Source organism: Lytechinus variegatus, chromosome 3 (genome assembly GCF_018143015.1).
Source record: "Lytechinus variegatus isolate NC3 chromosome 3, Lvar_3.0, whole genome shotgun sequence".
NCBI lineage: Eukaryota > Metazoa > Echinodermata > Echinoidea > Temnopleuroida > Toxopneustidae > Lytechinus > Lytechinus variegatus.
Genome location: NC_054742.1, coordinates 36755863 through 36770160, shown reverse-complemented (window position 1 = coordinate 36770160; position 14298 = coordinate 36755863). Strand labels below are relative to the sequence as shown.

General features: G+C 33.6%; 1 protein-coding gene across 1 annotated transcript in view; it reads left to right on the top strand.

Moving 5' to 3' along the window:
* LOC121410910 (endonuclease 8-like 2) overlaps positions 1–7545 on the top strand; it is a 31883-nt gene extending 24338 nt beyond the window's left edge. Inside the window, exons 4-6 of the mRNA XM_041603292.1 lie at positions 1029–1079; positions 4030–4059; positions 4394–7545. Of these exons, the coding sequence (XP_041459226.1) occupies positions 1029–1079; positions 4030–4059; positions 4394–4420 (108 nt within the window). The 3' untranslated portion in view covers positions 4421–7545. The remainder of the gene's footprint in view (positions 1–1028; positions 1080–4029; positions 4060–4393) is intronic.
* Positions 7546–14298: the final 6753 nt, after the last annotated feature.

Here is a 14298-nt window from a genome sequence, read left to right as displayed (position 1 = left end):
TCCGAACTGACCTGACAAATTGTACACTGATCCTCCCTATTTGATGGTGAACTGATTCAGGTTTGGGTGACTTTCTAGTACAAAGAATGTTATCCCTCTTTCTGCGTTCCTTCCATTTCACCTGTCTTTATACTGTTATCCCGGGGGGGGGGGGGGGTTGGTGGGGCCACTTCCATTGACGAGTGGATCTCGAAAAGCACCCTAAACACGTAATTTCCATATTCTGAAAATGCACCCCTTAACAAGTACATGTAAGGGCATGTGAAATCCTACCCTTAGTATTGGAAACAAAACGATACTCTTGGCAAGAATTCCCTGAAATGAACCCCTAAACAAGTACAACGATATTTTATTGTTATGTTACGGGTCCATCGGTCGTCGTTTTACCTTAACCCTGTACACACCATTTGGTTTAGTACGGCCCCACCTTCCACACCTCGCGCAAATCGGACTCTAAACACGTACATTTTAATTTTGTTTTATCATCCCAGAAAAAAATGACCCTAAATGCGTAGCTTTCCTAGCAAAATACATACCCTTTTTTCATTATTTAGTGTTTTTGACACTCTTATCACGTTACGTACCTAACGTGCCCTATCTTGAAAAAGACATCCTTTTTACGTGTTTTTGGTCGCGCATGGTATCCACTCGTCAATGTAAGTGGCCCCCCCCCCCTGGGCTGTTATCGCACTTGAATAGTTATGAATAAAGATATTCATTTCAAATTGACTTATTATTAATGACTAAAATGCCGTTTGAGAGATTAGTTTGTTTTTTCTTCACTTCCTATCAGTGCATATATTTCTACTTCTAAGAAATATAACCAAAAGTAATGACATGTTGTCCTGTTACAAATGACAGTCTCCTATGTATGGTATTATTTTTATCAGACTAAACTGAATTCAGAATGTCAGTTTATTATGGCAACATATACTCAGCTATCTCATTGTGTTACCAAAGACTATAAGAAATCATCTTCACAGTAGTAATCTATATTGTTTTTTTTTCTTTCAATTTGATGGTTATAGAAAGATACCAGTGGTGCCAAACGAGGACGAGGAAGACCTAGGAAACGACCCGTAAGTACAATTGTATATCAAATCCAGATTTAGAAAATTCATGTTAGCCAGAGTGAAAAAAAGAGGGTGGGTGGGCTTCTTTAAGAGGTCTTCATGTATCTGGAGACAAAAAAAAAATTACTAAAATTTTGTCCATTTTACGTTGCTCCCTTGGTTCATGATACTAAACTTGAATGTTTCTTTAAAAAGAAAAGAATATGAAACTTTTCTTTTTAGATTGTCCCTTTCATGGCCTTGGATTATTGCTTTTATGTTTATTCAGAGGACAAATAAAATGAAAATGTTTCATAACGTATTTCTATGTCGCAAAATCAACACTGGTGCTATAATGCAGGAGAGACTGCCAGGGGCGTTCCACTTCTACACAGGCCTGGATGTGTGTACATGTAGGTACTTGTTCGAAAAAAAGTATGTAAATTTTATTAATTTTTAAACTCATATTTTCATTATTGAAGCCAATTATTATTTTAATTTTTATTACTTTTTTCTTATTCATTTGTTTATTGATTGATTGATTTACTTATCTATTTATTTTTTATGTAATTATTTATATTTTTATTATTTTCTTTATTCATTTATTTATTTTATCTTTTTATTTTATTTTTTATGTTATTTATTTATTTTTTTTTTTTTTTGGGGTGTTGATTGTTTAGACCATGCTAGTAGGTCCATGTTTAGACTTACCCACCAGGCTAAAAAGGTATGATGAGCAACAATCTTGTTAACTTTTATTGACTTCTCATTCTCAGCTTGAATATCACTGTAATATACAGTATGATGATCATGAAATCTGAAAATCATAATCTTGTATTTAATATATTGTTGAATTTGAAAAACCTCTTTGAAATTAGTATTATTGAAAACCTCATTCTTGTGCTTTGCGCATTGCACCTGCTTCCTCCAAATGTAAATAAAACCCATGAACTGTGCAGTGTAGAGAGATCGAGGGTCCTGCTCTGATCATAGCAGAGACCAGACCACAGGTCCTGTAGCATTTGCACCCAGTTACTGTAGGCTGTGTATGGAAGAGTAAAACCAAAATGGAAGCCTGATAAAAAGCAGCATATTAAATCTCTCAGTATGGTTGTCCCTTGTATGAACTCTGAGTGTCAAGTCAAGGTAATGTCATTGCCCTGGCTATCCCATACCACATGCCTATTAATGAAAAGAGGAAAACCCTACATCCTCTAGTCTGCTGCCAGCCATTCCTACTTTTTTCATTAAAAAAATTGTACTATATCATTTCAATGCCATGTTCACAGTATTTGTGGTTTAGTTTAGATGGACATGTTGTGATGTTCCTCAGTTTTCTTTTGAATTGGAAACAAAAATCATGCTTTTCTCAACCTTAGAGGTTGTGGGGAGTGCTGCTTAAAAATGAAAATCTCTCATAAATTGGATCATTTATGATGAATTTAGGCTGTTGATAGACTAACTTCAACTTGGAAGGAATGTGATTTCTATTCCTTCGGGTGATTGAATCATTATAATGTCTCAATACTTTACAAGATCTGTAAGGAAATTTATTCTCATGAACGCATGTCAGAGTTAGTTTGTAAGAAGATTTACTCAGTTTGTGTACCATACTTTACAGAAGGAGTTTCCACAAAAAAATCAAGCTTATATCAACTATTATGTTAAAGCTTCTCATGTGAGAATAATTCTCGCCATGCAATTGAATTCGATCAATTTGATTCATCAAACCATGAGAATTCAAAGTAGGTTATTTTTAGGCCTACAGTATAAATTGCATGTTTAATATCTGTATAACATTTGTCAAAAAAGGCAACAAGAATGTGACATTAATACAAGCATATACATGTACCCTCTTTGTTGCCAGTTATTCAACCCTATATTATCTAGGCTTACATAGAATTTATTCGAATGATTTTTAAATTAAAGAATTAAATTAAATATATTGTCCTTAGTCTAATTATGGTATAAACTAGAGTTAAGTTATCTAATAATTATTTTTTCACTATCGGCTCTTTTGAATATTTTTTTTAAAGAATTCTTTTCATGCAGTCTTGTCATTTGGATTTTATCATAATTTCTGTATATACATGAAATGTTTGTCTCTTGTTTAAAGGGAAAATTTGTGAAATTGTGAATCTGTGAAATTGAAGGTTATTTTTTTTTCAGTCAAACCAATCTGAAAGTTTACTTACCCTTATGATTTACTACTAGTCTGTCAAAGGGAATTGAATATACTTGTTTTAAAAGTAATGTTTAATCATTAATGAAGTAGTCCAAACAGTATAATGACTTGCAAAAATAAAGTTTTATGATCTTTACAATCTGTGGTTTTATTCATGACTAAATTTCATTGTATTTGTATTCAGTGATTTTTTTTGTATAAGGATGGCATAGAAACTGAAGTATTTTGTTTAAGATTAACCAACATTTCACTTATTCCTCAAAGTTATTTCAATCAACTGAATAGTGGTAATAACATTTTCAATGACTTTATTTGACAACAAATAAGAAAACATGTGGAAACCATTTATTTCATCGGTAATAATGTGCTTGACCTCTTTTTTAGGCCTTCATGTGTTCAGGTCATACCTGTAGCACATATTATTGATTATGAAAGATGTTGAATTTCAGTGTTTGAAAATTGAGAGTGCCAATATAAGATGCACTTGTGGATTTGGTTTTATTTTGAACAAATCTGGAGGAACTGTTTACAGATCCACAAAACTGATGTCATCTATAAAAGCATGTTGTATCACAAAGAATTCACAAAATACCTCATACAATAAAATAATTGATATAACAAAATGGGGAAGGGTTGAAAAAGCAGGTTAAAGAATAAGCCTTTGACTTGATTCACGCCAAAGTGTGTTATCTACTGCAGATGTTGAAGTATTATTGATTTTAAGCATTAAGATGATAACATCCATGCATTTCTTTGAATTAAATTATTGATGTTTTTGTTTTCATGTTATAGGTGGAGGAAGTAGTTGAGGAGGCAGAGGAGGTAAATATATTGGATGATCCTGATGTCTCTAAATATATTTTATGCAAATTTAGTAATTCTGACCACATAAAATGTGTCAAAGTGATAATTGTGCATATCAATAACTTTGGAAAGAGAAGGCTGTGAATCCTTCAAAAATACTTTAGTATCATGTTGGCAGGATATCTAGAATTTAGGTAGTGTTAAAATGTTAACTTCAGAGCCAATTATTCTAATGATGTAATAAGTCAGTTAATTAATTAATTTGTTTATTTATTTGGGATAATTTTCTTTTATCCTTTGTGTGATTGTGATTACAGTCTAGTAATTATTATGATTATTTTTTGCATATTAGGAAGCTGGAGCTGAGGATGATGAGTAAGATGGTCCATACATCAGATTAGAGGAAAAAACAGTGGTCTCTAAACAGTTGTTCATCTTCATTCTCCTAAAGGATCATTGAAGTCAAAGTACGAGAGCCTTCTAACCCTAGGAATAAACCGTTATTCCCAACAATCATAAAAATTAAGCCTATTTTAAATTGAAATAGAAAAGATATTTTCTTCATTAAAAAAAAAATTAGAAAAATATGGGGTCATCATTCACTGGATGCAATACATGATCTTCAAAATGCATGATTATTACATGTTTTAAACTTGTTCGACTCGAGTATTGGATGGGGTACCCATAATGCAAAGCATTGCTAGGTGTACCAGTCCTGTCAAGGCAAATTGATTAATACTGTTGAGAAGTTTTTGAAATTATGTAACATTCTAAATCAGATATTAAGTACTCTTACAAGCAACATAACATGCTTTTGTATGTGTTTGATGGGAAATTTTGATCTTGAAATAAATAAATTTTATTCAATTTATCAAAGTGATGGTGAAAGGCTTTTTATATCAGTATTCTAGTGATCAGAAGACAGGAGAATTTAAAGAAAATGAGGGAAAAATATTCTCTCCCATTAGACCATTGATTTAAAAATGTAAATAATCATGTACATGTATTCGTCATTTTGATTGTGTTTTTGTAAATTATGTTTTTCTTGTGACAGACATTAAGTTAACAACTTATATTTTTGTTTGATAGCTAGTGTTTTTATATATACATTCATCACAATGAAATAAAATATGTTGACCAGATAAAAATAATAGTCTCAGTAATGGTTACAAAAATAGTCTTTAATTTTTTTTTTCTTCAAAATACCACTTCTTTCTATCATGTTGTATTCTGCCCAGTATAATAATAATATGCTTAATACTAGTGAGGGTGTGTTTGCATTATCATTTGAAATATGGAAAGTTTGGAAACATTGCAATGCTAAATTATTGATGGATAATAAGAACGAATGAATTATAATCATGCATTATTACAGTAGATTTTTGGTTGCCATGGCTATGCCACTGTCAAAACCTTAGCATGAAAGGACAGATGATCGGACAAGGGCAATTTGAAATACATATAATTCATCATGCAAAAATACAATCACTTTCTTCATATTCAAAGGAAGGTTTTGTATTTAAATTACGTCTGTGAGTCTGTTGCTTACATCGTTGCTTAGAAATCTGGATTGAAATCTTGATAAAAGAAGGATACTATAGTACTGTATCAATAGAGAATACCCATATGTCTGATGTGAAATTCTCTAGTACTTGAGTTTAAGTTATTCACCAAGGTCAAAATCAAATGATACTTGTTTGTTTGTGTTGTAAAACTTTTGTTTATGCAGTCAAATACATTTTTAAATTAATTTGCACTTTTGTCCTCTTGAATATAAAATGTTGTAATTTTGATTTGAAGAATTTTAAGCATAAATCTGAGAAGTAAATAATTAGTGATGGAGCTTTTCCATTGTTTTTCTCTACCCCAGGAATCTGGTAGCAAGATTGATATGAACAGATTACAAACTGATATTACTAATCCTGATCCATAATTGTTTGAAAAAAGAAAACTTGTGGAATCAATTCAAACATGATTTGACTCATTTAAATCTCTTACAGGCAATGATATATCCATAAATGATCAGACACCCTTTCATCAATTTTGAATTTTATCAAATTGGTCGTGATACTCTTTGATATTTTGTGGTGGTGTTCACAAATAATTTGGTCTTGTTCAGTTTCTGTTGTTATATTCAAAGCAAATGTAATGTGAACATGTCTACCTCACTTAAATAGGGGTGCTCTTGGCATACCTCATGCTAAAGAGAAAGAAATGCAATAGTTAATAAGGATTTATTTTGATGAACAATGAGACAGTTGAGCCAATCAAAACTAAAAGATGAATTACGAATCAGTGAATGTTTATTTTGCAGTTCCTTGGAATTGTTTAGTGCAAACATATTTGTGTAAAGCAAAAGCCATTAATCACAACTCAGTATGAATGCTTAAAAATGATGATCATCTACCAAGTTAGAGTTACATGTGAAATATGATGTTGAACAGTTATGCTGCAGTGTCGCTAAACTTGAACCAGTTGTGTGTATTGCTAATACTATAGTCAAAGAAATGCATGCTGTGGAAGTAGGATCTTGTTATTTTCTGTCTCCCTAAAAGTCATTTCAATATTGCACCCATGTCATGGGTTTTTGTAATCAACATTTTTGTATATGATTAAAGCAGTGCAAAATATTCATTGCTAAATTGAATTATTTTGAGGTACTGAGATTACAAATTGCTGTATGGCCTCAGAGATATCCCTCTGTCAGTAGACATTTGGTATAAGCATGAGATCTTTGATCTCTTTGTCTTTAATCAAATCCATGTCATTAATGTGTTTTTAGGGATTTTGAATGTTATGTGGGTCATTTTCCCAATTCTTCTATTGTGATTTTATTCAGATTTGTTCATCACCTCCATATGGTGCATTCAAATGATGCCCACACTTCGTTCATAATGTGATCTATTCCCACTTTGGTCGAGACTGCATAGATTATTCAATTAACAAATGAAAACTTGCATCTTTTGATTTATGCAGTGACTCTTAAATATCATGGTATTTGATAAAATAGAAAACAAAACCCCTCCAACAATTCATGATTTTACAAAAATGCAAGCGCGAGGGCTCGATTTGATATGCTGATCTTATAGGTGAATGTTGATAATTTGTTTCCAAGGAGTATTCTTGTTTAAAAGCTGTTGTATGCTCTCTTGTGTGTTGCATTCCTTAGAGTGCATGTATCATACAAACTCAGAAGTGTTATTTGTAATACACCCGTTGGTATTGTGAGGGGATCGCTGAAAACACTCTATACCAGTGTTTAACTCATGGTGTTTGTTAGACAACTTTTCAACACTAATTTAGTGTCAAATTCAAACTCTATGGGTTTGTTTTCAACACTTGAAGGGTACAATCCTCACAACATCATATCAGTGTTTTTAGTGTTGTCTCCTTGTCATCTAATGTGATAACTTTGTAAACCAAATAGTATTATTAATGCAAATGAATCTAATTTATAATAACTTTGTCAAGAATTGCCCTAAATTCAATGAAATTAATGTTTAATTTCTGATTGAAAAATCATGTTACTTAGCTGTACAGTTGGTTGTGTATTCAAAGCTTTTGTGTGTTGGGTCAACTTCTTTTCATAGGCCTGATTGCACAAATGAGGTTTAAATTCCTCCCGGTTTTCGTCTCACCTGCGAAGCAAAGTGAGACTATAGGCGCCGCTTTTCCGACGGCGGCGGCGACGGCGGCGGCGGCGGCGTCAACATCAAATCTTAACCTGAGGTTAAGTTTTTGAAATGACATCATAACTTAGAAAGTATATGGACCTAGTTCATGAAACTTGGCCATAAGGTTAATCAAGTATGACTGAACATCCTATTAGAGTTTCATGTCACATGACCAAGGTCAAAGGTCATTTAGGGTCAATGAACTTAGACCATGTTGGAGGAATCAACATCGAAATCTTAACCTGAGGTTAAGTTTTTGAAATGTCATCATAACTTAGAAAATATATGGACCTAGTTCATGAAACTTGGACATAAGGTTAATCAAGTATCACTGAACATCCTGCATGAGTTTCACGTCACATGACCAAGGTCAAAGGTCATTTAGGGTCAATGAACTTTGGCCGAATTGGGGATATCTGTTGAATTCCCATCATAACTTTGAAAGTTTATGGATCTGATTCATGAAACTTGGACATAATAGTAATCAAGCATCACTGAAAATTTTGTGCAAGTTTCAGGTCTCATGATTAAGGTCAAAGGTCATTAAGGGTCAATGAACTTTGGCCGAATCAGGGGTATCTGTTGAATTACCATCATAACTTTGATAGTTTATTGGTCTAGTTCATTAAACTTGGACATTAGAGTAATCAAGTATCACTGAACATCCTGTGCACGTTTCAGGTCACATGACCAAGGTCAAAGGTCAATGAACTTTGGCCGAATTGGGTGTATCTGTTGAATTACCATCATAACTTTGAAAGTTTATTGGTCTAGTTCATTAAACTTGGACATTAGAGTAATCAAGTATCACTGAACATCCTGTGCACGTTTCAGGTCACATGACCAAGGTCATGTAAGGTCAATGAACTTTGGCCATGTTGGGGTTTTTTGGTGAATCTCTGTAAGTTTATTGGTCTAGTTCATAAAAAGTGGACATAAGAGTAACCATGTATCACTGAACATCTTGTGCGAGTTAGAGTAGTATTCAAAGTCAGCACTGCTGCTATATTGAACCGCGTGATGCAGGTGAGACGGCCAGAGGCATTCCACTTGTTTGTTTTTATTTTCTAAGCATGTCTCTCATACTGAATCTATTAAAGCTTCATTTGTAATTATTTGGTATAGGTGTGCATATCGTGTGTAAAATGTGCTCATAATCGCTCATTTTTACCAAACTCATTTGATGGGAATATAAGTCCTTTTGGTTTAATCCTCTTTTGTGTATTCTGGCCTCAATGTTTACTACCTGTATATCTGTTATTTACTAGATTGATATTTGAAACAACTCATCATTTCGTCTGTAAAAATGTCAACCATTGAGCAAAGGAATTTATGATTAAAAAAAAGACCAAGGGTATATTAATTTAACCTGACCATTTTTGCCATTGATGTGGGAAGTGTGCCTGTATTTAAATGTAATTGAAGAACAGAAATTACCAAAAGTCTTTAATTCTGCTCTTATAATCACGACATACAAATTCTTTCATATCGCGCTTAAATCTGAAAGGTATATTTTGGCCTAACAACAATATGAGAATGTGCATGTAGGTTTGCATGTATAATTGAGTGATTGTTTATCTTAGTTTGAATGGTCCAATTATGACATAAAATGTAATTTGTAGTGTGATGTTTCAATGTAGGGATAGTAATTTTACTTTCTGAACATTTGATGTATTTTCTGTGTACTATAGTGCTTGTGAACAGCTTTTTACATTTAAAAATGTTTTGTGACAATGCCAATTTTACATGTTTTTTAAAAATAAATGTGTACTGTTTCAGTAGAGTTATTATCTTTGTATTCATTACTGGTAGTAAATTTTAACCAAAATTTATCAAGTCACTTCTCATTGTTTGATAAAACTCCACAATGAACCAGTTCTCAAATGTATGTTTACTACAGTATGCATGTCTTTTACAAAGTGATACACTTGTATGGGCTTATACTAATCAGTTGGGTCTCCGACTCTCGTGCCCGTGCGAAATCACTCGGGTTTTAGATCTGTGTGATTTTTTTTCTAACGATGTCTTCAATAGGACAAACAGGCTGGGAAAATAAAATGAAATTTAAATTCAAGTTTTGTTTTAAGCCGGCAAGTTACCTAATCAAAATGTACTGGACTACTGTTTTTACATACCAAACAACCAAATTGACTACTATTTTAACATAATCACATTCCACATATTTGACCTGATTTCTGTTGAATTTTGTGTATTTCCCACATCGTTATCTCCCATTTACTCCAACATGTACTTCTCTCTCCGCACACTTGATTTTGATCGTGAGGTACTGAACTGAAATATTGGTCACAAATACACAAACTTCTAAGGTATACGGGACCCTTAAAATGATTCTTGTCCAAGTTGTGTTTACTTTTTTTCTTGCCATGCTATTTACATTATACACTTCATTGTAAATATATGTAGCTTACTTTTTTCCCTGTTTGTCTTTGTTATGAATGATCAGTTCAAAGAAATTGCTGTAGTGCTGATAACTACAAAATTTTGCTCTAAGGTTTAATTTGGCGTGCAATAGCCTAATTTTGGTATAGGAATAATTTTACCAAATGAAATAGTGAATGTTTCAGATCGTTTCGTGTTACAGCAACAGAAATATGATCTTAGGCCTCATGAATATTTAATATGTCATTGAAGCCCTCGCTGGCACGCTCATTGGATGATTTTCACCGACCCCAAAAAATTATAAGACATAAGAACTTCGGTGAAATTCAAGTTGGGTGTCAAGAGTCTGAATCGAGAGAAAAGAAACGATAGAAAGACGAAACGAAATTAAAAAGGAATCATGTACGACGTATATTTACAACAAAGCGTATACATGTAATGTAAAAAGCACGGCAAAAAAAGTAAACACGACTTTGACAAGAATCTATTTAAGGATACCGTAGACCTTAGAAGTTTGTGTGTTTGTGACCAATAACTTCAGTTCAGTACCTCACGATAAAAATTGAGTGTGCAGAGAGAGAAGTACATGTTGGAGTAGATGGGAGTTAACGATGTGGGATGTTTACAAAATTCAACAGAAATCGGGTCAAATATGTGGAATGTGATTATGGCAATGTTAAAAACAGTAGTCGAAATTCGCTTGTTTGCTATGTGAAAACAGTAGTCTAGTACATTTAATTTAAGGCACTTGCCGGCTTAAAATGAAACTTGAATTTCAATTTGATTTTATTTTCCCAGCGTGTTTGTCCCATTGAATACACCGTTAGAAAAAAATTGCATGGAAATCCAAAACCTGAGTGATTTTGCACGTGCACATGACCCGATTGATTAGTATAAGCCTTTGTATGGTAGTCTCAGAAGCTATGTCTAGAAAAGTGCACAGGTGAATGACATGTGGATGAGTTATCCTCATATCAAACAGTAAGACCCAATTCAATTAAATATGAAATGGTTCAAGAACAATGTTTATTTAGATTTCATGCATACTTTTGGAAAAAGGTTCTTAATTCGGCCTCATTTATTATTGGAACCTGAATATCCAGAATTATGTGCTGAAATAAGTACAGTAGATGCATAAAATATGAATGAATTCATTTTTGAACTGATATCGTATCCACCTTCATGAAATAGGGCCATTGATTTTTGTCTTGCCTGCATAGCAGAACAAGAATATAGACGCAGCTTTTCTGATGGCGGCAGCGGCAACATCAACAACATTGAAATCTTCTTAACCTGAGGTTAAGTTTTTAAATGTCATTATAACTGGACCCTAGTTCATGAAACATGGACACATTGGCGGCGGAAGCCAAAAAAATTTAGGGGGGTCTACCTGAAATTTTGTGATGGACACATGTAAAAAAATTTGACAAGCAAAAAAAAAGGTTATCAACTAAAAATTTAGGGGGGGGGGCTGTCCCCCCACCTCAAATTTTTTTTGGGATCTGTCCCCACCCATCCCCCCGCCTATGCATGGACATAAGGGTAATTTTTACTGAACATCCTTCCCAAGTTTCAGGTCACATGACCAAGGTCAAAGGTCATTTAATGTCAATGAACTTTGGCCATGTTTGGGGTAATTGTTGAATAGCTGTCATAACTTTGAAAGTTTATGGATGTAGTTCATGAAATGTGGACATAGTCATAGCGGTAATAAAATATCACCGATCATCTGGCACTAGTCTCAGGTTACATGATCAAGGTCAAATGCCATTTAGGGTCAATGAATGTAGTATTATATTATTGTTAGAATGGTGTTTTTATGAAAAACAATGGTAATGTATGCATCCTCTATAGTGCTAATTAGAAAATAACCTAGCACAGCAATGATATGGAGCTCTTCCGCCATCTCGCAACAAAATTTAAACAATTTTAAATTTCAGCCCAGTAGACATTGTAGTGAATTATATTGGTCACATAAATTGAGGAAATATAATTGAAATTGATGAAGAAATGACAGACGAAGCACTTTTTGTGATTTATAAATAAATTTTGTATTACCATAAATTTCTAAATTCTGTGCAGAAGTTTGGTGAACCTCGTGAAGCTCTACTAGATGGAAGGAAAAAAATCAAAATCTGTCTTCATTTGTTGACAGATTTTTATTTTATATGAAATTTTAAAAATATGCATAAATTGATTTCACATAAATTAGCAAAAAAATTTGTCAAAATTTTGAAATTCTGTGTAGAAGTTTGGTGAAACTCATGAAGCTCTACTAGATAGAAGCAAAAAACTAGAATTTAATTCGTCATGCGGACGAATTAGGTGGTCTGTCTTTATTATTGCCATCATGATCACTATTACCATGTTCATGCAGATCAATATGATCTTCATGATGACAATAGAATGCTCATTATGGATGGAATACTTGTGAAAGACGGGAGATGATAAAGCACTGTGAGAAGGGTCTCTTTGATGTATGACAATACATGTGATATGAAAAAAGTAATTATAATCTCTCTTATCTTGCTAAATTTTAACTTTTGTACCTTTAAATTATCATAAATGATCATGTACGAGGTGGTAAAAAGAAAAAAAAATCATCATGTTTACCCCAGGACTCGAACCTCCGCCCTCGAGAAAGCAAGTCAAATGCGTTATCCATTGAGCCACGATATTCCCCATAGAGATTACACGTAAGCAATTTTGAGAATTACAATTCCAATTTTGCAAGTGAAAAACGGGCATGATCCCGGCATCTGATCAAAAAATGGAGGGCACACTTGCGAAAGCTTAGGATCTCAGCTACATCATACCTAAAGCTCAGGGAAAAGTGACACTAAAAAATGGAGATATGGCTCACGAAATAGAGGAATGTCAAATCCAGTTTTGAGAAAAAGTCATGTCCCATAGAGATTACACGCAAAATGAGGAAAAATGACATGCCTCTTTTCATCGCTGTTTTACGCCATGATGCGTTTTTCAAAATGAAAATTCATGTTAACTCAGGAGAAAGAGTACATTCTAAACTACAAAATATCCAAACCTGGGCGAAAGACGATCTATATTCGAGAAGTTACAACCAAATTTGATGACGTCATTTTTGAAAAAATGAAATTTTTAGTTTAGGCGCCATTTTGATGACGTCATGATCAAATTGAGGGACATTGGTGACATGAAATCAAATTTACAACTAATACTCTATCGATATATGAAAAAAAAATTGGGGGTCAACGGACTATTTAAAGAGCTACAGTGAATTTTCAATAGGCATGTTTTTGCCCATATATGGCCTATAGTGAGAGCTCGCGCGCACACGTGCTGCAAAGTTTAACGGGTGTTAATTTCGTTATTAATGGTTGTAGAAGGTTGATCAAGGTATCAAATTGTTCAGAATTTTATTATCAATGCAATGATGTAAAAAAAACGGTGTTTCTGTGTTCCGTAAAGGCGTTACGCGCGGAAGCGCGCGCGCGTACGTGCGCGCGCGCAAATTTTTGAAATGCTTAAAATGACCTGAAACGTACCCAAAAAAATTTATAGGCCATTTGGAGAATTTTTTTACCTTTGACGCGCGCGTACGCGCGCGTCATGACCTTTACATGACCTTTGATGACATTGACAGTTGACCTTTGACCTGAAGTTAATGTCATGTAAATATTGTTAATTTTTGATAATTGATAATGAAGATATGATCAAATGAAGAATTTTACAAAATGGCGCGTAGATGACGTCATCATAACCATATGACCTTCAAAAGCTTAGTATGCCGTCTCTATGATAGATTCTATGTATGACGAAAAAATCAGCAAAATTGATTCAGCCAATTCCGAGAAAAGTTGGCGACAAACATAGGTGCCAAGAATAAATAATAAAGAAAGAAAATTCTGACGAAATCAATAGGTGATCTGTCATAGACAGACCACCTAAAAATATAAAAATAAAAATCGATCAACAAATGAAGCATTTTTTTTTAATTTTGAAAAATGCACATAAATTAGCATGTTTAATAGGTTTCAAAATTATGTGTAGAAGTTTTGAATACCCCACCTAGTGCTATCATATAAAGCAAACAGAATTTAAATCGGACTTGAAATGACGAAGGAGCATTTTGAAATTGTGGACAGAAGACTGACGCCACGGCATGAGCTCATCTGGCCCTTCGGGTCTGACGAGCTAAAAA